Source organism: Pelodiscus sinensis, chromosome 6 (assembly GCF_049634645.1).
Source record: "Pelodiscus sinensis isolate JC-2024 chromosome 6, ASM4963464v1, whole genome shotgun sequence".
NCBI classification, from domain to species: domain Eukaryota; kingdom Metazoa; phylum Chordata; order Testudines; family Trionychidae; genus Pelodiscus; species Pelodiscus sinensis.
Window position 1 is genome coordinate 35,645,850 of NC_134716.1, and position 27,121 is coordinate 35,672,970.

General features: G+C 43.1%; 1 protein-coding gene across 1 annotated transcript; it reads left to right on the forward strand.

Moving 5' to 3' along the window:
* The first annotated feature begins 228 nt into the window (after positions 1–228).
* Positions 229–25,700, forward strand: OSTF1 (osteoclast stimulating factor 1). Its single transcript, XM_006137809.3, has 10 exons — positions 229–444; positions 14,115–14,161; positions 17,475–17,525; positions 17,619–17,682; positions 20,774–20,827; positions 21,422–21,529; positions 22,457–22,506; positions 22,627–22,705; positions 23,231–23,329; positions 24,297–25,700. The coding sequence occupies exons 1-10, from the start codon at positions 411–413 to the stop codon at positions 24,353–24,355; spliced, it is 645 nt and encodes a 214-aa protein (XP_006137871.1). The 5' UTR covers positions 229–410; the 3' UTR covers positions 24,356–25,700.
* Positions 25,701–27,121: the final 1,421 nt, after the last annotated feature.

A 27,121-nucleotide genomic window follows, 5' to 3' on the forward strand; every position in this document is an offset into this window, starting at 1 on the left:
CCGGGTGGACAAAGCGGCAGGCCAGCGCCCTGCGGCTCCCCCGGCTCCCGAGCACGAGCGCTCTGGCCCCACAGCGCCGAGACAAGCTACAGCTTGCACCGGCGGCTCTCTCCGGTGGGCGGGATTGGCCGGCTGCGGCGCCGAGCTGGCGCAGCGCGCTCGAGGATTGGCTGCCTGGCGCTGGCGGCTCCAGCCCCGCAGCCAGTCTGGCCGCCCGCTCCCGGAGCCGCCCCTAGAGGGAGCAGCGCCTCTGACTTCCTCACCGCGCCCGCAGTCCGCGCATTCCCCGGGGCTCGCTGCTGGGTGCCCCGCGCCCGCTGCCGAGGGGGGCGGTTTACCGGGCAGGAGGGGTGACCGGCCACGAGCAGTTTGCGGGGAGGCGGAGGAAGGGGCTGAGCCCGGCCGCCGCGATGTCCAAGCCGCCACCTAAACCAGCCAAACCAGGTGAGGGAGCGGCCCGTCCCCGCGCTCCTCCTGCACAGGAGCGGCCGCCGCCTTGCACTCGGCTGCACGGGCCCTACGCTGCGAGATCGCAGCTTACGCTCGGTGCTAGACACGGAGCTGGGCTTTGCCACTGACACGTGGACGTTGTTTTTCTTGCTCCTTTTTTATTAGTCCGGTGGGGGGGGGGGGTCCTTTACGATGCGCTCAGGAGAGGGGTAGGGTGGCTCTTCTGGTTGGCAGGTCGCCAGGTTATGTCTCTAGTCTAGGCTCAGGGGCTTCCTTTTTTTTCCTATCGGAGGTGGGGCTCGGGCTGTCACTTTCAGAGCGCCTTTGCTAGTGGCCGAGGAGAAGTAGGAAGTGAGCGAGTTCTTAAACCTCCCCGATGAGGCTTTTGGGGCGAGGAGGAAGAGGCAGAAGCCAATGCAATTAGTATTGATTCTTGGGATCATTTTACAGCCCTTTTTAGTGATCGCGCTGCTGCATAACAGTTGCGGAAAGACGAGAACAAGCCTCCGTTAAAATGCTCTGCTTGCTGAACAGTCTGCAACATATGTACCAAGAATTTTTCTTCAACTAAGGCGTGTCGAGCTAGAAAGTTGAAGTTGATTGTCATTATGGTGCCTCCACGTGGGAAGAGGTGTCCTAACAAGCACTCTTCTTGGGAGCAGCTTGATGTACCTGCGATAGCATTCTGCGATTTAATACTTAAAGTAAATCTTACATTTACGTCTTAAAAAAAGATTTAAACTGTTTTCGTCATCGTTACAAAAAAGCATTAGTGGTGTCAGTAACTGATGACAAATCAGAGAATGATTTATAACTCTCAAGGTTTTATTGGTTAAGCTAGTTTGAAATTGCCAAAGCAACAGAAGACTCGATCTACTTTCAACAGAAAACAAACTGTACTCAGTCATTGGAAGGAACCCTGGATTCTTGTATGATCTAGTGGGAACATATGACTTAAGTGTTCAGAGTTGTCAACCTTAAACTTTTGACTTTTCTGTTCTTTGCAAATGTGTTACAGTATCCTATTGTTTAAATTTCAATTTAGGAAAAGATGCTATTAGGATGATTCAGTGTTTTCGTAAGGCCAGTGCCAAGGCTTTGAACTGGCAAGCCTGGAAGGGCCTAGGTTCATTTTGGGCACAAATTATGCATGGAGAGGATTAATCCCAAAATTAATTTGCTGTTTAGAAGAGAATGATCTTTGTGTTTTTTAAAATAAGTGTGTGAAATGATTAAGGGTTTTATATAAACGGTACAGCTTTTTCCTCCCTTTTCAGATTTAGATAAAATATATTTAAGTAATGTAATTTTCTTTTAAAAAGAGGAAGAAATTAACTACACCAGTCTGTATGCTTATATAAAGGAAAGCTACGTTGTGACTTATCAAGAAGTTTAATATTTCTGTAAAAAAAAGAAATTGAAAGCTATAATTAATATATGCTTTGTTTACTCAAGGCAGTAGGACTTAATTATAAACATACACATTTTGTGAAGGAATGCATATTTAACAATGGCTCCTTTAATCAGTGTAGTTTCTGTTAATAAACAACACAAATTTTCATTGGAACTTAGAAATCACCATATTGGATCAGACTTATAGTGCATCTAGTCCAGCATCCTGTCAATTTCCAGGAAGGTGCAAGAAATCACACAGAGAATCAATGTGGGATGATCCTTAACAGGTGGAGATGAGCCCTGAAACATGATGTTTTCTATCCCTTTGAATAATATTTTTAGCATTAACTGGCAATACTCAGGATATTCTTATCTATATAAATGTCCAATCTCTCTGACTATTGTGAAATTATTGTTCTCAATGATTTCTGTGAGTTCCACAGTTGAGTTATGCTTTGAAAAAGTATCAGTATTGACTTTGCCACTTCTCAATTTCATTGAGTATCCCCTTGTTCTTGTGTTTGGAAACAGGGAGAGCAGAAACTTCTCCTGTTTATCTTAGTAGAAGAAGGAAGGGCCTCCGGGCAGAAGAATATCTTCAGCCCTTATATACATTTAATCTAAGTTCTTGAATAAGGACTAAGTTCCTGAGTAAATTGCAGGATTTGGCCTTTTAATTTGTGTGGCATATATAAGATCCTTATTGGGGATGTGAAAGGTTAACTAGTATACATCACCTTTAATAGGGGGCCCACCTTGGACAGGGTCTGCTTGGGCCAGTCTGGAGTAGCCCCTGCCTGTGGCACCGGGGCCACTCCAGACCCACGGGGTTAGAGCACCCCGTGTTTTCTTTTTAATCAGTTAACCAGTTAAATATAATTTTAACCAGTTAACTAATTAAATGGGATTTCGCATCCTACATTTATTATTAGATTTAGGAACAAACTCTGTAACAATAGATTTTTATATTCTCAGAAAATTCTGTATTAAGTACTGCATTGGGGGGAGAATATACGTTGTATTTAACACATAGGAGAATGAATATCTATTTTAAGTGCAAAACTCAACTCTAATTGTGGAGTTATGATGAGTATCTCTAATAAAATTACCACATGTCCATTAAAATATTTTTCATCTCCAATGTCTTGCCCACTTATATTTCTTGAACTACTTAATGTACCTCGTTGATGGTGTTGACTAAATAGCCAATTTTAAAAGTAACTTCTGAGCATTTGTTAGTTTAAAGTCTTGCAAGAAAATCTCTTGTAGGACCTGAAAATGGACATTCCCTCATCAAACTATTGCATCCACAACAAATAGACAAACCACTCACTAGGTAGGTAAATAAATATTCCTGCCTTCATCACCTTGTAGCTGGACAGCAGCAATGCAAATATACTTCGGCATGAAACTGGCAACGCAAACTATCACTCCACTCCAAAATGCTCTCATATTCCCTCAACCATTCAGGCTGTGAGCAAGTCACCTCTGTTCTTTCCATAGAAAGACCTATGTTCTTTCCATAGAATTTTGAATCAAATTCAAGGCCTCAGTGTTTATTTTGAAAGCACTCCAAGATCAGGACACCAAAAAAATTAAAGCTGCACAACAGAGACTGTGGTGGACAGTTTGTCACATCTGACAAAGTGGAACTCAGTAGTAAAAATAAATCTTGTCTGTGCAGAAGACACAACTTTCTGTAAGACTTGACCAAAATCAAGGAACAAAACTCCTAGAGGAAGTAAAGATCATTACAAACCTCACTAGTTTCCACTCCACATGTAAGACTCATGTTTTGAACATGTCTTTTCTAATAAAATACACATAACAGCTATATTTAATAGAAGATGTAAACAACACCCCTCCCCTCCCAACAAGTACAAAACAGTACAAAAAGCCCTACCCAAAGAAGAAACACTTCTCTGTCTGGGGATAGGAGGAGAGATCAAATGTGACAGTTGTATACTATATTGCTCAATGAACTATGGAAGGCAGTCCAGTGATGTGACGAGTACAGTAAAGACTAGAAAAGAAAAATCAGCTGAAAATTTAAATGCCAAGTTTCAGCCTGTGACTGATATTCCCCTCCCTGGCTAAATGCTAAGCCCTTTGTAAATAAGGCTTAAAAAATGCTGATTGGACTATCACTGTTAGGTTTCCTATAAAACAGCGGTCTCCAACCTTTTTAACCACAAGACAACTTTTTCAATTTAAGTGCAACGTAAGATCTATCTCAAACTCTAATACTCTTGCCCCACTTCCTTCCTCTCCCTTCTTTAAGGCCCTGCCTCTGCTCCACCCCTTCTCCAAAACCTCACCCTGCTCATTCCATCCCCCTTCCTTCCCCTCCTCTCATTTTCACCAGGTGGGGTAGGGGGTTGGAGTGCAGGCTCTGGTCTTAAGCCAAGGAGTTTGGAGTGTAGGAGGGGCTCCAGGCTTATCCCAGGGTGGGAGATTGGCATCCAGGAGGGGTTTCAGGGTGCAAGATTTGGGAAGGAATTTGAACAGGGGGACTCACATCAGGGGCAGAAAGTTGGGTGTAGGAGATTCAGGGCAGGACAGTCAAAAACCAAAACTAACTCACTTTGCAAGCAGTAAAAGAAGTAACAATTCCCCCCGTATGTTGGGTCAGGGGATGAGAGTGTGTGTTTGTAAGAATGACAGACACACACACATAGTGTGAGTGACAGAGATTTGCATTGCCAAGCTCCCTCCATCCCCTTCTCTCTGTGTGGAGATAGGGCACAGAAGTGCAGGGAGAGAGGGACACCCTGACATCAGCACCCCCCTCTTCTCCCTCCCACACCCTGCACAGCAAGCAGGAGGCTCCCAAGGGGGGCAGCTCCAAGGCAGAGGGCCAGAGCAGCATGACAGTGAAAGGGCAACAGAAGTGCCAGTACTTGATAGCTTCCTGGCCAAACCAGACAGGATCACTTAGCAGAGGCTCCAAGATCTACAGGTAGACCCCGATCTACTGGTTGGTGACCACTGCTATAAAAGATTATAGCTGATCCAAAACTCAGACGATTTCCAGCAAAGTCGACCCCCTCTTAAAACAAATATCTATGGATAATTTTTGTCTTTAAGCATAATTATATTATTAGTTTACTAGACAGGTTAGTTAGAATTTAGTTTTTTTAAAGGTTTTTCAAGGATTTTTGTACTCTGTAGACCTATGTGTACAGATAAGAAATTATAAACTGAATTCTCTCTCAGATACTTTCTAAAGGAATGCTCAAAGAAATGTATTAATTGACTGAACATTTCTAGACTTTAATTCTCAAGAGAGTGCCTTGTGCAGGCAAAGTTTTCACAGTAAGAATCTGTCAGGACGTTTCAGGAAGAGGCTGTCAGTGGAGTGTGTTTTCCTTCTTGATAAAGCTACTCGTATTAGTCTATAATACTAGCATTGTCCAATGAGTCACTTTGTGGTTCTAAATGTTTCAGAAAGGTATCCACTCTTATAAAGAAGTCGGAGACCATACCCAGTGATACAATTTCCTTAGCAATGGCGTACTCTGTAGCAGTTGTTCTCCTGGTGGAGCACCCACTTGTGCTGGGTTTTTGTTATTCACAACTGCTAAGTGTCCAGTCTGTAAAGCTGACATAAGGAGAAGCAAACCTAACTACTGCTATGATGGGCTCCTACTATGAAAGTAAAGTAGAAGAGAAAACAGGAGCTGTCATTAGCTATTACAACCAACAGCATCAAAGGAATATCCAGAAGAGACAGATCTGGTGGCAGAGAAGCATTTCTAATAGTAGATGGAAATGGAACAGGAGGAAGGAAAAAATAGTTGATTAGCTTTTTTAGAAAGAAACAAAATCACAGTAAAGATGCTGAAAAATACATAAGCACTCTCCTAATATCTATTTGGCAGGCAAGCAACAACTGCAGTCTGCCCAGAGATGTCATATGATAACAAATGGGCCAGTGGCTGAACTGTGAGATAATCTGTTAAAAATTGTGCACATTAAGAAAAAAGTTTGAGAACTCTGGGAGAAGGGAATAAATGATGGTTACTTTAAAAAAAAAAGAATCCTAGATAAATAGATATCTTTGCTTTACATCTGAAAGTTGAATATTGGACAATAGCTTTGTATGTTTAGTAACCCTGTCACAATCTGTTATGCCTTCATTTGTGCACGTAAAATCGGGTGCTGTCTTCCTCTGCCCAGTCACCTATAACTTCATGTTCAGGCATCTATTGTCTTTGAGAAATCATATAACATGTTCCTCAGATTGTTAAGCTGAGAACCTGGTTCTTGGGTCAGTGGAAAAAGTCTCTCTGCTGGACAAGGGACTGCAATATTTTTACTTTTTTATCCCTTACCATAGCTTTACTAGCTCTATCCTTTGTGTGCTAGGAAGCAGGAATGGTAAAACTATGCTCTTTTCCAGATATATCTGTTCTTAGCAATTCAAATGAGGTGAATAGAAGAAAGATGAAAATTGCCATTATTTTCAGTAGTCAGGACTATGCATTGGATCATCCTTTTTCTTTCAATAGCTGTTTTGTCAGCAAACCACATTGCCCTGTCAGAGTTTATTAACTTACTTACATTTGTGTCTTGAGGATGTTAGTCCTATTTACAAAAATTACAAACCTGACAAAATGAATTGCCATTTCCAGCTGTGTTCTTGAACTGTGCTATGTCCAGTGGCGTTTCTGAATTAGAATAGTACATTGATCCGTGGCAAACTTCTAGGAGTGTGCTGTTAACAGCTAAAAAAACCCATTGGCTGTGTCTACACTGGCACCCTTTTCCATAAAAGGGATGCTAATGAGACACTTAGGAATTGCAAATTCCGCAGGGGATTTAAATATCCCCCACGGCAGTTGCATGAACATGGCTGCCGCTTTTTCAAAGTAGGAATAAGGGATCTTCTGGAAAGGGGCTTATTTTCCGCAAGATCCCATCTAGACTGGCGCTTTTCTCCGGCAAAACCCCAAGCCGGAAAAAAGCGGCAGCCATGTTCATTTAAATCCCCCGCGGAATTTGCAATTCCAAAGTGTCTCATTAGCATCCCTTTTACGGAAAAGGGTTTCAGTGTAGACACAGCCCTTACGTCTACAGCCTCCAGTTTAAATACCATAAGTTCTTTAATTACATAACCACATAGGTGTGCAAAGCACTTCATAGAGGAGAGGAAAGACCTGCCCTAAGAACTTTAAAGTTGAAAAGGAGATATTGAATAAGGAAGAAAGATGGCAAGAGGAAAAGTGAGGCATACAGGATAAGGTTATGAGCTCATTTGTGGTGTAACGTATGCATAGGGTTAGTTCCTTTTTTAACAACTTTATTAAGTGTTAGTTGTTTTAATGCAGATAAAGCAACCACTAATAGGTCTTCACAGCTGCAAACAGGATTGTAAGTATTGGTACCAGTTGAACCTCTTTAGTCCAGCCTCCTTGGGACCTGACTGGTGCCAAACCAGAGAATTTGCCTGAGAACCAGGACTGGTGGCTGCAAATAAACTTGATGGGAGCACAGGAAACTTGGCCACAGCCATGATAAGTGGACATCCAGCTAAGTAAAATCACATTGGACCATGGATGTTGCCGGACCAGAGAGGTTCAGCCTTTGGGTTTAAACCTGAGAGAGTCATGAGTTCAGATTGCACAGACTGGGAATATTAAGAGTGTGTCTGCAGTGTTAATTAGAGTAGGGATATAAACGTTTAACTGGTTATCTGATGAACATTGTCTTACTAGCTGGTGTAACTGATAATTGGCTGGTTGGAGCAGCCAGATCAGTCAGTGGGGGGAGGAGAGAAAGTAGCTGTTCCAGCCTAGCTGGGTAGGGCCTGTTGAACTATGCTTGGGCTGCTCCAGTGCCTACCATGCCCTGCCTCCCCCAGCCCATGACCCGGAGGACAGTTAACTGGGTAAACCTCTAGGCTGTGTCTAGACTGGCCAGTTTTTCTGGAAAAACTTGCCAGCTGTCTACACTGGCCGCTTGAATTTCCGCAAAAACACTGACTTCTTACTGTAAGAAATCAGTGCTTTTTGCAGAAATATTATGCTGCTCCCGTTCAGGCAAAAGTCCCTTTTGCGCAAAAGTTTTGCGCAAAAGGGCCAATGTAGACAGCTGAGATATGTTTTGCGCAAAAAAGCCCTGATTGGGAAAATGGCGATCGGGGCTTTTTTGCGCAAAAGCGCGTCTAGATTGGCCACAGACGCTTTTCCGCAAAAAGTGCTTTTGCGGAAAAGCGTCCGTGCCAATCTAGATGCTCTTTTCCGAAAATGCTTTTAACGGAAAACTTTTCCATTAAAAGCATTTCCAGAAAATCATGCCAGTCTAGACGTAGCCTTAGTGTAACCAGTTAACAATTTACACAGGATTTTATATGTCAGGATTAGAAACTCTGGAAAGAGCCCTTAACCCTTTTCTCTTCACTCACTTTCTGTTCAGAGGAATATTCTCCTTTTACCCACTACTCAAATTATGTTTATGACCATGGAAGCACCTAACAAATTATTCCAATATCCATTTCCCTGACTCATCAGGAAGTTCAGGGAGAAGAAGTATTCAAGAGCTACTGGATTTAGTGCTATTCTGAGACCCGGCAGGTGTTCCTCTCCCATCCTTTGCCCCATCTATATCCATAGCATGATCCAAGAACAGAGTACCGGGTCAAAGTTTTTGCCCTTCTTAACCAAATAAGTTCTAGGCCCATTTTGTACCATGTCCAGTGAAGCCTTATAGGTAGAAGGAGGAGGAGGACTGTATGCCAACCTTTAAGCACAAGATTCTAGAGCTAGTTCAGGCTTAGTTTGGTTGCTTAGAAAATTAAATAAGCCTGAGGGCACTGAGGTGCTGCATCAAATCTCCCTATACCAGGTGCTGAGATGGTGATTTATGACACTCCAGGCATCGCTTTGGTTCAAATGGCTTTCTGGTTGCTTGGTGTTGCCACGCAATGCAAAGTGGCCACAATAGGAAGCAGAATTTGGTCCCTGGAGTCCTGTTTTCCTTGGGGAGAATATGAATAACTCAATGGGAACTATTTTGAATCCTGCAACAAGAAAACTGGGCCCCTGAATTCTAATAAAGAGCTTCATCAAGTTGCTTTGTGAAGCCCCAGCTCTTCTAAAGGCTAGTTGATTGCTTTACTTTTAATGTTCATTCACTATTTCTTCTGTTTAGAAGAAACAAAACAGCTCCTCAAGCTAACTTACGCTTCTACTGTAGAAGTAAAACTTATTTTAACCAAACAGAGTTGATAGCTTTTCCTCCCCTTCCTCTCCGGAAGTTCAGCCTCACTCAGATGTTGAAATAAGTAGCTTCACGCATAAAGGATAATTTTTAAGAGGTGGAGATTAAGAAGAGGAAGGCAGGGAATGCTTTAATAGTGGTGTAATAGAAGGGGATTGTTACATAGTAGTATGTAAAAGCAGCAGGATGGTACAGAAGAGTTGGAATTGAGGGAAGTAAAGAACTGATTTGAAGAATCCTAGTGTGAGAAAACTGTAGCCTCTTGTCAGGAAAACACTAGGCATTTATTTGAAAACAATCCTCCATTAATACCGCAAAAATTGAGTATCTTGTAGTTTTAAAGGAAATTTTTTTTTCTAATGTGAGATTTTCCTTTTTTAGTTACACTATAAAAATCTTGACTAATGGGTACTCATCTTGCTTTTTTTTAAACAAAATACACTCACGGCACTTAAAAAAATGCTGCTTGTATGACACTACAGGCTCATTAAGAATTTTATTTTCATAAACTATTTGCCATTAAGTAATGCCTTTCAAACAAACCAGTTTCATATTTGGAAAGTAAGACTTGGAAATCTCTGTGAGCAGCATGTTTCCTTGCATAGTAGTAGCTTTTTATGAGAGCAGTGGTCTAGAAAGAGCCACGGTGGCCATATGTAGTTCAGTTGTCTCCTTTACCTTAAGTAGCAGAAGAGGGACATTGATTAGAGAGCATCAGTAAACAAGTAATTTATATGTTCAGTGATAGACTTACATTTTAAGGCAAGAATGGATCATTATGATCATCTAGTCTGCTCTCCTGAACATTACAGACCACAGCACCGCACCTGCACACTCCTGTAATAGGCCTATAAACCCTACGGCTATGTCTACACTGGGCCACTTATTCCGGAAAATCAGCCGCTTTTCTGGAATAAGCTACGAGTATGGAATAAGTTTGAATTAAGTTACACAACTTCAGCTACGTTAATTGCATAGATGAAGTACCTTAACTTGACTTTTGGCGCTGTCCATGCTGCAGGATGTCAAAGTGAGAACACTCTCCTTTTGACTTCCCTTACTCTTTGTGGAAGCAGGACTACCGGCATGGACCAGAGTACCCCTCTCAGTTTGAATTAGCGTGTCTTCACTAGATCCGTTAATTCAAAACCTGGAAGATGAACAGTGGCAGCTTCGATCTTCTCTGTAGTGTAAATGTACTATAAGTGAAGAGGTTTGAACCTTTCATGTTTCAAAGCTCAGGAATGACTGTAGAGAACTTTCACGAGTGAGAGAGTTTTCATGTGTCTAATCAAGTCCCATATTACTTTCCTATTCACATTTTTAAAGTTGTGGTGTATGCAGCTAAGGGGCAGGGCCACCAACGGAGAGGATGGGGGAGGGCAAAGGTGGCAAGTTGCTCCTGGGCATAAAAATTTAAAGGGCCCAGGGCTCCAGGCTGCAACTGCTGTTACTGCAGCAGCAGCTGGAATCCCAGGCCCTATAAATTGTCACCGGAGCCCCATGTGGCATGGTTCAGGTGGTGCTGAGGGCTCACTGGAGGAAGTTAGTTCCATTTCTTCCAGGGGCTGGAGTCTAGCTCCCACCCACCCACACACAGTGCCCAGGGACCAGCAAAGTCTGTTGCAAGCCCTGCAAAGGAATAAAGTTATGTACAGTAAACTTCCGATAATCCGGCACCTTTAGGACCCAGGGGGTGCCGGATTATCAAATATGCCGGACTATCAGAAGGGGGGGCTATGAGGGGTCTGGAGTGGGGTGGGAGGGGATGCCAGCCCAGACCCCTCATAGCCCCCCCTTACGATAGTCCCGCTCTGCCCCAGGCGTCTCTGATTCAGCTGCTGCCGGGTTGGTCCCGTAGCGCTGCCCCTCGGGGCTACGGCACCAACCCAGCAGCACCCCAGCTGCTCTTGGGGACGCCTGGGACAGAGCAGCTGGGGTACTGCCCGGTTGGTCCCGTAGTGCTGCCCCTCTGGGCTGCGGGACCAACCCGGCAGCACCCCAGCTGCTCTTGGGGATGCCTGGGACAGAGCAGCTGGGGTACTGCCCGGTTGGTCCCGTAGCGCTGCCCCTCGGGGCTACGGCACCAACCCAGCAGCACCCCAGCTGCTCTTGGGGACGCCTGGGACAGAGCAGCTGGGGTACTGCCCGGTTGGTCCCGTAGCGCTGCCCCTCGGGGCTGCGGGACCAACCCAGCAGCACCCCAGCTGCTCTTGCGGACGCCTGGGGCAGAGCAGCTGGAGTGCTTCCGGGTTGGTCCCGCAGCACCAAAGGATGGCGCTGCGGGACCAACCCGACAGGACCCCAGCTTCTCTGCCCCAGGGGTCCCCGATTCAGCCGCTGCTGAAACAGATCAGCGGCTGATTCCAGGAAGCCCGGGGCAGAGCTGCTCTGCCCGGGGCTTCCTGGAATCAGCCGCTGATCTGTTTCAGCAGCGGCTGACTTGGGGACCCCTAGGGCAGAGCAGCTGGGGTCCTGCCTGGTTGGTCCCGCAGCACCAAGGGGCAGTGCTAGGAGACCAACCCCGCAGCACCCCAGCTGCTCTGTCCCAGGCGTCCAGATTCAGCCTGCTGGTGAAACTGACGCTGCTGGTCAGTTTCAGCAGCGGCTGAATCCCGTTGCCTGGGGCAAAGCAGCTGGGGTGTTGCCGGGTTGGTCCCGTAGCGCCGCCCCTCGGCGCTGCGGGACCAACCAGGCAGGACCCCAGCTGCTCTGCCCTAGGGGTCCCCAAGTCAGCCGCTGCTGAAACAGATCAGCCCGTCCTTTGGCGCTGCGGGACCAACCCGGCAGCACTCCAGCTGCTCTGCCCCAGGCGTCCCCAAGAGCAGCTGGGGTGCTGCCGGGTTGGTCCCGCAGCCCCGAGGGGCAGCGCTACGAGACCAACCCAGCAGCACCCCAGCTGCTCTGCTCCCGGCTTCCCCGATTCAGCTGCTGGTCAGTTTCAGCAGCTGCTGAATGGGGGAAGCCTGTCCGGCTGCCCCAGCACTTCCGGGTTCCTGATGGTGCCGGACCATCAGGAGTCCCGGAGCATTGGATGCTGGACTAATGGAGTTTTACTGTATTGGAAAAAAGTCATATCCTTCAGTATCTATATGCATTTAGCAGCTCAAAGCTTGTAGAGTTTATTTCTGAAGATATGCCCTTTAAATATAATTATCCCATGAAAAGCCTGAAAGACTGTGCTACAGGCTTGTCCTGGAGGTTACGCCTCTGTAGGCTTTTAAAAACAGAAGCTCAGTAAGTATGTTCTTCTGAATAGCATCTGGTGAGAGCCTGAGCGGTGTGTGTATATTTAAAGTTAATTCAGGACTTTGGAGCTTACTGCCAGGTGAAATAAGAATGACTATCAACCTCGCCACTTTCACAGCTAAATACCCATTTCCAACAAACTCCTTGCACACATCACTGCATGCCTAACATATTAAAACACAGCAACATAAACCACCCCTATTTCCTACTAGCAGGACTCAAAGGCTATGTGTAAACTACAGAGCTTTTCCAGTTCCCACCAGCACCGTCTCTGCGGATGGACAGGGGAGGCAGAGGTGCAGCAGGGGAAAACAGCACGAATGGGGATTGCTTCTGTTCCCATTCACCCTGGCTTCCCTGTTGCGCCACTGCCTTTTAAATGTAGTAAAAGCCGCAGGTGGCTCTTACTACTTTTAAAAGGCAGAGGCATAGCCAGGATAGCAAGCACCACCCTCCCCCCATTGACTAATTGAGTACTCGATGGAAATTTCATCAACTACTTGATTAGCTGATTCATCAAAGTTTAACATCCCTACTTCCTTATAGATGCTGAGGGGACATATGGGTAATGCATCTAAGGAAATAGTTTAATTCTTCCAAGTTGGCTTGTAGTTTTAAGATCCTCTTTTGAAATATGTGTAAACAAAGTTTATTTTACAGTGCCAAACCTCAGCTTTAAGTTCATGAATGCTTGTGAGGATGCACAACATAGAACATGGTTCCCATTATACAACACCATACTGCACCGCATTTTGGGTGCAAATTGTTCTGATTCACTACACGAGAAACACCATAATTTTAGGAACTGGAAATACTATGTAAAAGTACTAATGATCAAAAATTCAAGTGTGTAAAACTAACCACTGTATAATTGTCAGTGTAAGGTGTTTTTTTCAGCGAGTTCTACAGGTTTCAACAATTCTTTGAACCATTGATAAGTTACATAAGATTTCTACTCCCTCTGCTATAATTTATTTTGTACTTTGTTTTCTTAAAAGTAATGCAGTATAGGCAATTGTCATGTCTTGTTAGGAGCTTGCTCTACAGTTTTTATGAATTTAGATTGGGATACTCTGCAGTAGAATCACCCATGGTAGGCTCTGGTCTTGATTGTCTCAAAACTTTACTATTAAAACAATCATAATATTGAACATTTTCATTTAAATCTCCAAGCAGAATCCCTACCTGAATCTCCCCCTCCCCCACCACTCACCTGGTGGGATGGGGGAAAGATGCAATAGTACACAATCTCTCTCTCTCTCTCTCTAAGGCTCTTGAAAAAAAATATATATTGTCTGTTAAAAAAAATTGCGAGTGAGAAAACACCATGTTGTTAGGGACTTAATTCCTCTATCCTTTGCACAGCGTTTTAAGGCCCAATCCAACCGTCATGAGAGTCAGGACAGAGAAAGATTCCTATTGATTTGAATGGGCTTTGATCAGACTCAGAACCTGCTTTTGGGGACCTCCTCCAAGTCAATGGCAAAACTCCAGCTGACGGTAACAGTGCAGAATGAGAGCCCTGTGTCCTTCCAGAGAGGGCAGGTTCTTTTTAGCTGACAGACTAGCTGCTGATCATGAAAGCCATACTACTGCGTAGAGCCTTAGCATGACTCTAAAGTTAATAGATACAAACATATCACATAAAGAGCTCTTAATTTAAAATAAACCAGCATATGACTGGGGGAGGAAGTGCAACTCTGACTCTTGTGAGCTATATCAGTAATGCTGTATTCTGCCTTAAAGAAGGGAAAAGTATCTTCAGCTTTCTGTCATTAACGTTTTCTTTTTTTTTTTAGGACAAGTCAAAGTGTTCAGGGCTCTGTATACGTTTGAACCCAGAACTGTAAGTATTTAGGTTTTTAGATCACTTATAGAACAAAGTGGGTTCATGCATTCACCTCTAAAAACAGCCTCATTACACTGCCGCATAAATAAAAACGAAATTATAGGTCTAAGAGCTATAACTAGTTTCCCGCACTGAATAAGAATTCACTGTCTATTTCTTTCTCCTGCACAGATGCCTTTATATTCAACTTCTTTTAGGTAATGCAGTGAGTGCTTGTGTCATCTTGATATCACATGTTTACAGGAGAAGATTAGCAGATTCTCAGACTTGAGCTCACTAATTTTTCCCTCCTCCCAAAGGGGACTAGTGAGCATTTATGTTGCCCACTGGGGTTATTGCATAGAACTTGTGTACAATAAAAACAGCACGTTTTCCCATGAATGCTAAACTTCTGTCCCTCCATTATGGTTGCAGGTTTGAGGGGCTAACATTTTTTGCTCCTTGTCTGTACCCATTTAATTAGTTTATTTTGATTGATAGCTGAGAGAAACAAACCAAACCTCCCCTAAAAAGTTTCTCATTTGGTATATGTACTGAATAAACACATTTTCCAAGCAGCCTTTGTCAGCAGGGCTACTGTGGAGTAGGGATGTTAAATTTCAATTAACTAATCAAATAGTTGATGGAAATCCCATCAACTATTTGATTAGTTTATAAGTGTGCCTCCGCCTTTGAACTATAGCAAAAGCCCTGCCTGGCTCTTGCTACAGTTCAAAAGCAGAAGTCTGGCAGGGAGCGAGGGGCCAGCGGGGACTCTGGAAAGAACTTGGGAACTGGAAAGAACTTGGTGCCCTTCAGTAGCAGAACCCCCAAGATAAAAGGAGTATTTTTGGAAAAGGTTTCCTATTACAATAAGTAAGGTGATAATACAGGAGTGAGTTGTCTTTTTGAAGTCTGCCTTCTTTAGACTATACATTGCAGCTTTTAGTGACAAGGCTGAACTCCTCCCCTGAATGGGAAAAGCTTTGCCATGGCAAGTACTAGTGTACCTAGTGCTTTGTCAGCAGGAACGCTCTCCTGCCAACAAAGCAAACATCACTCTTAGGGGTGGAAGTTTTTTGGTCAGCAAAAGTGCCAAACAAACAGTGTTTATTTACAGTGCCTGATTGTCAGTGACATAGCTAAAAGCTGTGTAATGTAGACATATCCTAAAAGTTGGTGCATGTGTATTCTCTTTGTAGGCACTTTCACCGACAAAATACTTCTAGCCCTCAAGTTTTCTAGCCTCTAGCTTTTGCTTTGTGGGTAGGAGAGTGTTCCTCCCAAAGCAGCATTCACACTTGCTGCAGCAAAATTTGGGGCACAGATTTTTTTTTTTTTAAGTGCCCAGGAACAACAAAAGTTTTGTCAATCAATTGCAAGTGTAGATAAAGCCTTAGACTAGGTGTCAGGTCCCTAACAGGCAAATAGGAATAAAATTTGTTGTTCAAGTCCAGGGAACTAAAGTTCATTCACAGTGCATGTTAAGTGTCATTATATTCAAGCCTCTGAAAACTAGGCAAGAGTGTTACAGGATAGCAATTTTCAAAACACTTGAAATATGCATGTGGATTTTAAGAGCATTTTGATATATTGTTTCTTAAAACCAGAATTTTTGCTGAGGTGGGGGTGGGGGGGTAGGAGTGAAACTTACAGGGGATGCCGCTGAAGAATGCAAACAGAGAGCAACTACACCTCACATTCTCAGAAACCTGCCCACATCCACATCTAAACTCCTACTTTATAGGTGCTACTTGGGCATGTCCAATTGCCACCCATTTACTGTGATGTCACACTAAACCACATACATTGATTTGCAATAGAATCCCTGCCTGCAGCATATACACAGATGACCATCTGTAGCTTAGCAGCTTGGTTCAAGCCAAATTAAAGATCCAATTTTTATGCAAAGTATTTAAGTACTGCTTTCCAACTGGGCAGAGGTCTCCAAATCCTAGTTGAGATCAATCCTGATTGGATGGTTATCAATTTGAGGAAGATCACAACCACAGTTTGAGCCCCTGGTATGCACAAAAAGTTAAGAACCATAACACTGTTAGGTCATGTGATTTTTGTTCCGGACAGGGGGAGCAAGAAAGAACACAGCCACAGTTTGAGCCCCTGGTATGAACAAAAAGTTCAGAACCATAACACTTTTAGGTCATGTGATTTTTTTTCCCCCGGATCCCGGGGGGGGGGGGGGGGGGGAGGAGAGAGAGCAAGAAAGCAGAGATCAGAAACCTCTTACTCAAACAACCTCAAATTTGGATCCCCTTCATTTAACCCAGAATCCCTTTCAGCTTCCAAAATAGTGCAAGTGATCATTAGAGCATTTAAGAAACTGGCTATTAAATGGTAAGCTATTGTCATCTTTGATGATAAGGGTGAGACAGCTCATGTAGCACCCTAAGATTTCACACATATGCCTACTTCTGCTTTTCCTTCCCTTACAAAGTGAAGTTGTTACAGAGGTGTTGGAACACTTTTCATAGTAAGGCTGCTCAGAGACATTGAACTAAACTAATCTCGGCATCTAATGGAAACCATTTCAAGCCAGGTGGTGAGTTGTTGAGATCATTAGCGAGTTTAGAGATTCCTTATCCACAGAGTTTAAAAAAAAAATGTCATTTGTACGTACAAATAAGTGACAGATTATTTTCCCCAAGTTTTATTGTGTACAAGAATTTTTGTAAAAGTCTATATGCTGTTTACTCTCATCCAACTTATTTGAACTGTTGCACTCGATCCATGCTATGCAGGTGATCAGGTGTACATGCTTCACCCAGTACTGACTGTCACAGTTCTTATAGTTTCTCATTTAGTATAGGTTAATTTGCCGAGGATATAAATAACTATCAAGCTGTTGACTTGAAACTGGAGTTTTGGGGAGGAGATATGACATTACCACAAAAACTTAAAAAATACTGTGCTCCTTTCATGTACAGGCAGTCCCCGGGTTACATGGATCCGACTTACATCAGATCCATACTTACAAATGGGATGAGGCAAGCCCGCACTAGCTGCTTCCCCCCAGCAGACCAGGGAGACGCGAAGCTAGCGCCCACCCCCAGCAGACTAGGGAGACGCGGAGCGGCTTTTCTTAGCAGACACCTCAGCTTGAGAATAAAGGACTGAGGGAAGTGAGGTGTGGGAGAATAAAAACTGAGCTCTGGAGAAATGTTTGGCTAGAGTTTCCCCTACAATATGTACCAGTTCCGACTTGCATACAAGTTCAACTTAAGAACAAACCTACAATCCCTATCTTGTACGTAACCCAGGGACTGCCTGTACTTGCTTTATTTCTTCACACAAATTCATGTTTTTTTTCCAGCCAGATGAGTTGTATTTTGAAGAAGGGGATATCATCTACATTTCAGATATGGTGAGTAGCATTATTTACATGTAGCAGTGGCACATGTAGACTAAACTTAAAATACAATAGACCATTTTTAATTGTCTCCCCCTTTCTTTCCAGAGCGACACAAATTGGTGGAAAGGAACCTGCAAAGGCAGGACTGGACTTATTCCAAGCAACTATGGTAAAGTCTAGAATTTATTCTTCTTTTAGTTGATATGTCACTAACAGTCACAGATATGAAGGAAACTAAAGTAGAAGGCTGTGTCTACATTGGCACCCTTTTCCGGAAAAGGGATGCTAATGAGACAAGTCAGAATTGCAAATGCCGTGGGGGATTTAAATATCCCTCACAGCATTTGCATGAACATGGCTGCCGCTTTTTTCTGGCTCGGGGCTTTGCCGGAGAAAAGCGCCAGTCTAGATGGGATCTTTCGGAAAATAAAGCCTTTTCTGGAAGATCCCTCATTAGCATCTCTTTTCCGGAAAAGGGTGCCAATGTAGAACCAGCCGAAATGTTGAGAGAGAATTTTTTGTTGGACACTGGTAACAATGATGCAATTAAGTTTTCCAGTACCAAAGTACATCAACCTATTTAATCAGCATTTCTCAAGTATGTATAACACCATAGGGAGACACTGTATGTAGATTTTACAAAAATACAAACGTGTGAGACTATCTAGACAGGGGGACAGTTCTCTGTCCTACTTCTTGCTTTAACTATTGGTTCCCCCTCTTTGAGTATGCTGTCAGGTTTTGTTCTGATACTTTGGGGAATGCCGTAACTAATGTGATCTTAAAAGATTAACCCTGTCCTGGATAGGAGTGACTATTCTATATAGCCCTTTGTGGAAGAGTTTAAAGGCTACAGCTGACTTATTTTGACACCTTCAGTCCATACATATCTGTCAAAGAGGACACCTGCCTTATAGCACCCCCTTCTGACCAAGAGGCTCATCAAAGGCTCACATGAGTTTCTTCTTAACTCAGGCTCCATTAAGGCTAAGCAGTTTATATATAAAAACAAAGCAAGAACAAAAATCCCTGATTGCAGTCTAGTTTATTAAGTCCTACACAAAGTCTTCAAAAATAGAAGACTGTGTAAGCCTGAGTTCATCCTTTAGTGCCTGTCCTCTCTTAAAAGTTCCCTTCTTTCAGCCCAGTCACAATTTGGGCACAGCCCTTCCTCCCAGAGGGTTTGTCTTCCTGCTTTCCAGTACTTCTTGTATGGAGTTAGGCCTTTTCCCTGTTAACTCAGGGTCCTGCAGGAGTCTTCTTACTCACTGGATTTTCTGCAGACATCTGAGAACCAATCTGCAGCTGTCTCCCTCTTTTGTGAAGTCCATATGCTGTCCTAGAAGGCCAACAGGTAATTGGGCTAGGTACTGTGAGCCCTGTTCCCTTTCTTGCAGGAGCCAGTCACTGTGAAAATGTATCTTTTACATAAATTGTGGTGGATAATCAACTACTGTGACGGTTCTCAGAAAATGTTTGAGATAGCATGAGCCTATTGCTTGAAAGAGATTTATAAATCAACACTAGAATTTCTAGGTTTCTCCAATAACGAATAGGGAGCAAAAACACTGATACTCTGCATTTTGAATTGGGCTTCCTGTATCTTTAAGAAATGAACCATTGAGAGTACTGATGATAGGGAGATCTTAAGTGCCAGAATACTTGTATCATTACCAGGAATTGAGAAAAAAAAAAAAAGGGTCATATGGAAATAGTAAAATATAATGGGGGTTTAAAAAAAAAAAATCAGGCTTTTGGAGAAATATAATCCACATAGAATATAAAAGTAAAGTTATAGATCACGTTTTATAGTTCCTTTGCTGTAGTGTATAATTAAGAAATTCTATTTGCAGAGTGACTAAGTTACAATGATCAAATTTTGCTTCTCTCTCCCTAGATTCATTGTTTAACACTTACGTGCACAATCAGATTTGCACTTTTGCTTTGCTGAAGGTTAATTAAATACTTTGGCATAGGAAACAAGGCAGTTATAAAGGGAAAGACCAAAGAAGGTTTGGATGGGGGCAAGGATTTGACAATGGAATTAAAGAACGTTCATATAGAGTGGAGACTGCTAGCCCCAGGTTCCATAGAATGCCATTGTCATGTTCCCCAAAATTGCCTAATGTTTGAATCACTTTCCATTTGCAAACCAACTTCCTGCTGCTCTGCTGTGGAGTTTCACGAGCTTAGCCATTTCCCACAGCAACAACATACTGCCCAGGGTCACCAAACACACTTGCTTTAACCTGGGCATCTGGAGTTCATTCTTCACCATCCGCTGATCTTCACCAACACCAGTCAATGCCTCATTTCAAGTCTTAGGCTTTGTCTACACTACATGGTTTTTGCGCAAGCAGCTTTTTGCAAAAGAGATCTTCCCCAAAAACTTCTTGCGCAAAAGTGCGTCCACACCTCAAACACGCATCGCAAAAGCACAAAAAGGCATGCATGGACGCTCTTGCGCAAGAAAGCTCTGATTGCCATTAACAGAATGGCCATCAGAGCACCTGTGTTTTTTCTCTGATAGGCTCTTTTTGCGCAAGAAACCTCTGCAGAGCATCCACACAAGCCTTTTTGCATGAGAGCTGTAGCACAAAAAGGAGTTATTCCTTGTGAGGGAGAGGACTAACTCTACCCGCAAAAGCCCTCTATCCTGTTGATTTATTGGTTGGCTTGTTTGGGGGGTTTTTTTGCACAAAAACGCACTTGAGATGTGGACACTCTGCAGTTTTTACACAAAAGGGGCCGTTTTTGCGCAAAGGCCTAGTAGTATAGACATAGCCTTAGTGAGAGAGAGCCTCACAAAAAATGCAGACTTCATAGTGCAGGTCTCTAGATACTGGTATTCAGCTCATTACAGTCATACTGTCGTTCCACAAGCTTATATTAGGCTCAGGAAAAAAAAAAAAAAAAAAAAAAAAAAAAACCATGAAACTCTGGCCTACTTGAATCTTGAGGTATTTCCCCCCCCCCGTAGATTTCCATTAGGGTCAGGATTTCATCCCAGGTCCTCTAACTTTGGTATCACATTTTGAATTGAGCTTATATACTCAGGAAGTAGAACGGTCTCTGACTAACCCACTATTCTTGAACCCACTTTCACAAGAGACAGGAAGACCACTAACCTCAGCCCTTCAGAACAAGTGCAAAATCCACTTTTGTACACTAGCCTCTCGGACTTAATTAGCAAGAGTCTTTTTTTTTTTAAAAAGAGAGAGCCAATCTTTACCAGAAACTAATTTGTTTTTTCATTTCAGTGGCTGAACAAGCTGAGTCCATTGATAACCCATTGCATGAAGCTGCCAAAAGAGGTGGGTGAGTGGTTTGGAATCTGACGCTCCTAGATTTATGATTTAGAGAATTTAAATTTTTTAATGCTGGAATGGGGGCGGGGGGTGCATGTGTGTGCACATGCCAACAAAAAGCATTTGAATTTCAAAGACCATGTGCTGCGCTGCATATTTTGGCTGACTAACTGGAATATTTTGAATAAATTATTTGGCATCTACATTCTGAATTTAGTAGTGGAATTTAAAAAAAAAAAGGCAGGGGGAGAAGAACAGTTTGTCAAATTGTAAATGCCAATATGTAATGTGTACTCCATTAGTAATAGCTTTAAGGTGGGGAAATATTGTCTTTTGAACAAGATGCTTAATGGTAGCTGGATTATTTTTGCCCCATAACCTGTAGCAATAAGTATTATTATCCACCACTATTTCTAATGAGTTTGAGAAACAGAAATTAAGTTCTAACATAACATAGTATACATACAGAACTAAATGCCCTTAAAGGTTCTGCTCCTCAGTTCTTAAAACGAAATCTCTATTGGAAACAGTGACTATGCAAAACAAAAACAAACAAAAACAAATTAAAAAAACCAGGGTATTTTTTCCTATTTGTTTCAGGCAACTTGAGCTGGTTGCGAGAATGTTTGGACAATCAAGTTGGTGTCAATGGTTTAGACAAAGCTGGAAGCACAGCTCTGTACTGGGCTTGCCATGGTGGGCACAAAGGTACAGTATAACACTCAACTCTACTGATCATGTTCTAGTTTCTCCTTTTGTTCAGCTAATAGACCAGTGACTACTTAACGTTGCATTGGGTATCCAAGTCTATAACTTTAATGTAATTAAGGATAGCAAAACAAACAAAAGTTGAAGTCAGGAGAGCTGATCTCAGAGGGTTTTTTAATATATACAGTACATAGGACATCTTTAAATCCTTTAGTTGTAAAAGCAGACAGACATTCTTAAATCACAAAAATGAGAGATGAAATGCAGGCTGCTGAGGGGAAGTGGTGTTTGTCACTGAAGTTTACATTACTGTTCTACTTCTAAATCTGTTTGTACTGGTTGAAGCTCTTAACTGGGATTCTCTGGTCCAGCAACATCCATGGTCCAGTATGGATGTTGCAGGACCAGAATGTCCCAGTGGAGGACCAGTAGCAAGGAACCCTGCGAGCTGACTGCAGAGCTGTCTAGCGTGTGGCAGCAGGTCTGCCCAGGGGGGTTGGGAGACGTGTGTGGCTGCCTGGAGGGATTCACGGCATATGGCTGCCTGGTGGCTTCTGGAGCCCCAGCACAGCACGCATGACTGCCTGGTGGTTCCTCCTGATGGCTGCCCAGCAGGAAGTGAGGAGCGGGCTGGGAGGCCAGTGAGCCAGGCAACTGGACCAGCAGCAGGGGATCCAAAAGTGACCTTCCCTGGTTTGGCAAAATCCCTCATCTGGGACAGGTCATGTCCCGAGGGTGCTGGACCAGAGAGGTCTAATCTATAGTGCTTTCTCAAAGTCATCAAAGGCTTTACTGATATGGATTTTTTCTAACTGATTAGGTTTGGTTCCTTTCTCTGTGCAAGCCTGACTTCAGTACTGGATTTGGAATACAAGAAAGCAAGTTTTGGTTTCATGCAGTTCTCCTTTTTTTCTTCCTTTTACATAGATATAGTGGAAGTGTTATTTACCCAACCGAATGTAGAACTAAATCAACAGGTAGGAAGTTTATCCTGTATCCGTTCATACATTTACAGTGCTGCTATTGTTATTTCTTAATGCAAGCTGATTTTTTCCCCCTATGTTCTAATCCTGTTACTTTTCCCTTTATCTCCACAGAACAAATTGGGAGACACAGCTTTGCATGCTGCTGCTTGGAAGGGTTATGCAGATATTGTAGAGATGCTACTGGCAAAGGGTAAAGCTCTTTACCACAATGTCAGTACTCTGTGTGGCAAAACTGCTTTCTGTGTGGAAATCACTGCTGAGTCTGTAGTTTGCATATTTTACAAATTTGTTATCTATAACCTGGTCATGGTTCCTAGCTAGTCCAGCGTGTCTCTGTAAACCATGCAAACCTTGAAGTTAGTCTGTGCAACAGGATGACCTATGCAGGATAAAATTTCACTTGGCTGTGGCAGTCAAATATTGGTTTATAAACCTAGTAGAGCATCAGAGTACCTAATAGAGCTTCACAGCATCTAAATAGAAGCTCACTGGGCATCTTTCAGTTGACTTTGGATAAATCCCCCCATTAGCCTTTTACCACTGGTCATTCTGACCAGACTACTTGTGTGAGGAGTGGTTTCATTAATTAATTTATTATATTAATTATATTATATTATATTATATTATATTATATTATATTATATTAATAGAATAGAATAGAATAGGTTACTAGGACAGTATTTTTGAACATAATTGGAATTTTTTTTCCCCAAAGGGGCAAGAACAGACTTAAAAAACAATGAGAAGAAATTGGCTCTGGATATGGCTACCAATGCTGCCTGTGCTTCCCTGCTTAAAAAGAAACAAGGGAAAGGTATTGTTTGTTTCCTGCTTTCTTTGTTCTGTGTCTCCCCAAATACATAAGTTGACCCCAGAAACAGAAATCACTTTTCTCCTATCGCCACCATCTTGCTCCATTCTCCTCACATATTCCCCAGACTCCTGCTGGCTTGAGAAAGGGAGTTATGCTCACACATGCTCTGTATTGTTAGTCAAAATATAATATTCCCACAGCTCATCCATTTTAGCTTTTCTAGTTCCACAATCATATATTCAGTGTGCAAAACTTTACATTCCCAATAGAGAGACTTAAATTGTGTCCAGCTTTCTCTTCCTGGCACGCAAAGCTTTTCAGGCAGCCAGGCTCCCGGAGCTGCATATGAAGAGCGCTGAATGGGCATGCCAACTCCTGAACTTTGTCCAACCAATATCTAGATGCACAGGGCCAATGTGAGGAGTGTGCAGTCAGTTCCCCTGCACATAGACCCATGCTTTATTATTGGCCCCACCTGCCCGGGTGGCATGTCCTACCTGAGGCACATTACAAACCTACAGGCTGTTCATGGTGGCAGTCACCCCCATTGCTTGTGGGAGAAGAGGAGGCTTCCAGTGGTGAGAGCCTTAGCCCCCCACACTTCGAGCTCAGGAGCTCTGGGCACAACTGAGGGAGCAGCCATCGCAGCCCCACATGGGCAGAGCCAGAGCCCTAGGCCCATTGTGCAGCTGCCGGCAGCCTGGGCTGCAGTGCCCCATTCAAACTAGGTCTTTCAGATAATCACACCAGCCCTGTATATGGGATGTTTCATCTGTAGGAAATGTGACCATTTGACCAGCTCCTGGCTAGGCACTCACCTAAAAATATCCTAAGCCCTAGGAAATTCCACACACATTTTTTAATTTAGAGTTTAAGTGTGTCTACCCACAGCACCAAAATTGAAACTGAAAAGTTTAGTGTTATGCCTGATTTTCTCCCTGGCTAAAGCAGAATGGTTTCTTTTCAGATACAATGCGAACAATAAGTAATGCGGAGGAATACCTGGATGATGAAGACTCCGATTAACTTCCTTCATAATGTCTTAAGAACTATAACCTCTGCTGCCTGTCATTCCCAAATCATATCTTTGCAACTGTAAAAAAAATAAATATCTTGAAGAGTAATGCAGTCTTGCAATCTCTTACTAGAACATGTAAACAGAGGGTGAAATCTCTTGTATAGGGAGTACCCACCAAAGCCATGAATTGCCAAGTTTTAAATCAAAGTTCCCTTGAAATCCTCAGATTCTATTCTGATCTCTTTCCCCATCTTGCAAGGGACTTAGCTCTTTAAACATGACGGTGTCTCAAGCTATCCCAGCAGGTACCGAGTATCTCTGGAATGCACTCAATCTTAGCTATCCTCTGCATCAGCATAGTTCTTCTTCTACTGGCAGCACTCCGAAGCACCTCCTGGAGAGCGCTTTCTTTTGGATGGGTAGGGAAACTGCTTCAAATGGCAGGATGAGCATTACTTGATGGGGGACCCCCTTCAGGTAAGAGATGGGATGATGCAGCGGTGAACGATCATTCTCTCCTCCACAAAGCAGGAAGAAATAATGTAAGGCTTGATTTTATTTCCTCTATATGGTAGAGGGTGGGTGAGGTAGAATGGCAGGAGAATAGCTATTCTAAGCAGTTTCCTTTTTTACTGATATAGATCCAATCCTGAAATAGGGATGTAAGTGACATCTTTATCAGAGGCAGCAAGGGGAAGGGGGGAGACAGGAGCCGGTGCTGTGGGGAGCTGGCTTAAAAGCCAGTTCCCTCCCCAGTACCGTCACTGCGGAAGAGAGAAGGTGGCAGGGGAGGCAGAAGCGCAGCAGGAAAAGAGCGCGAGTGGAGACTGAAGCTCACGCTGGTCCGACTTCTGTGCCTCTGCCTTTTAAATGTAGTGAGAGCCACAGGCAGCTCTTAATACATTTAAAAGGCAAAGGCGCAGCCAGGATAGTGAGTTGCCCCATCCCACCCCTTATTGACTAATTAAGTAGTCAATGGAATTCCATCAACTACTCGATTAGCTGATTAATTGAAAATTTAATATCCCTATCCTGAAATCCTTCCTTGAGCAAAATTGCCTCTGGAATCAGAATTTTGCCCCAGAAATAAACTCAACTTTCTGACTGGATTACTTTGCTGTTTGACTTGTATTGGTGTTGGAATCATTAGCATTGAAGTAAGGGGGAAATATTTTTCTATTTATCCTGCCAAAAAAAATTTACTGATCTTTTGCTTTATTTTTTAAAAGTGTTCTTGTGTTTCTCTAAAGTACTTTACCTCAGAGCTGAAAAGTTTTTGAAAATGTTTTATATTAAACCAAAAGTGTATTGAGAAGATTGCATAATCTGAATAAACCATTTAAAACACTTGAAGTTATGGTCTGTTCCAGTGTATTCAATAGAGCTGGCAAAAGTAAGTTGAACTACTACTTTTCAGTCTTAATGTGAAAATACTCGATGGAAGGTACATATTTCAGTAGAAGGATGCTTTTAAACAGCTTTAGTCAAGGCAATTGACTATGCTGAGAAGTACTTAATATATTCCGTCATGAAGTATTATGAGAAGTATTTTATTTTGTGTGTATTAGCAAGCTGAGCAGTTCCAACATCACAAATTTTAAAGCAAAAAGCTTGGCAATATCTTATACAAGTTGGGAAGAGGAAGGAACTCAAATCAGAGAATTGTAGAGTATTTCTGTTGACCTACATCACTCCATGAACGTTTCCACTTCTATAAAACTGTTGAGTCATGTTGTTTCCTTTCAAGTATAGAGGAAATGGCAGCATAACAACACTGGTTAAGTATGACTCAGACAAAGGTCTGTCCTGTTCTACATTGCGTATGATTGTGGTTAACTAGCCATACAGCTAACAGCACCTGGACAACTCGTTTGCTACAACAGCCCTCATCTACACTGAAGGAGGCTGTGTCAAAAACTATCAGAGGTGTTAAAATGACACCCTCCTCTCCCCTTCCCCCACCCCCGAAAGACAAATTTTTGTTGACAAGTACTTGTGAACAGCAGTTTGTCAGCAGGAGCACCCTCCTGCCAACAAAGCTAACAACCACCGATTGGGAGTGAATGTATTTTGTCAGCAAAAGAGCCAAACAGCAGCTACGCTGTCCAACTCGCAGCCATGTTGCTAATAGCAGTGTAGACACAGACTAAGACAAAATTTCTGTTGGGCTATGTCTACACTACAGGGGTTTTGTGCAAAAATGGCCAGTATTGCAAGAAAACCCGTGGAGCGTCCACACCTCAAGTGCATTTTTGTTCAAGAACATTTACAATGAATCAACAGAACAGATGTGTTTTTGCAGTATAGGTATTCCTCTTTTTATGAGGAATAACTCCTTTTTGCACAAGAGCTCTTGCACAAAAATGTGTGTGTGGACGGGAAAAGACTGTTTTTGCACAAAAAACCCAATCGGAAGACGCACAGGTGCCCTGGTGGCCATTCTGTTAATGGAAATCAGAGCTTTCTTCCGAGAGAGCGCCCATGCAGTTTGGACACTCTCTTCCACGAAAGCGCATCGCTTTTCCGATGCACTTTTGCAGTGTGGACACGCTCTTGCGCAAAGAGCTTACACAGATTTTTTCTGCAAAAAGCCTGCAGTCTAGACTTAGCCTTGTTCATGGGTGCTTAACCCCACAATATGAACGAGAAAGTTTTGCCACAGCAAAGTGCACATGCAAATGCTGCTTTGTTGGCAGGAGTGCTATCCTGCTGACAAAGTGAAACCCACCCATTGGGGCAGATGTATTTTTTTGGCAAATGCCAACAAACAGCAT

What these genes read in the sequence shown, in the direction of transcription:
- OSTF1 (XM_006137809.3), top strand. Translation starts at nt 411, where the DNA reads ATGTCCAAGCCGCCACCTAAACCAGCCAAACCAG. An exon ending in GCATGAAGCTGCCAAAAGAG is followed by an intron (nt 20,828 to 21,421) that starts GTGGGTGAGTGG and finishes TATTTGTTTCAG; the next exon opens with GCAACTTGAGCTGGTTGCGA. An exon ending in TTGCCATGGTGGGCACAAAG is followed by an intron (nt 21,530 to 22,456) that starts GTACAGTATAAC and finishes CCTTTTACATAG; the next exon opens with ATATAGTGGAAGTGTTATTT.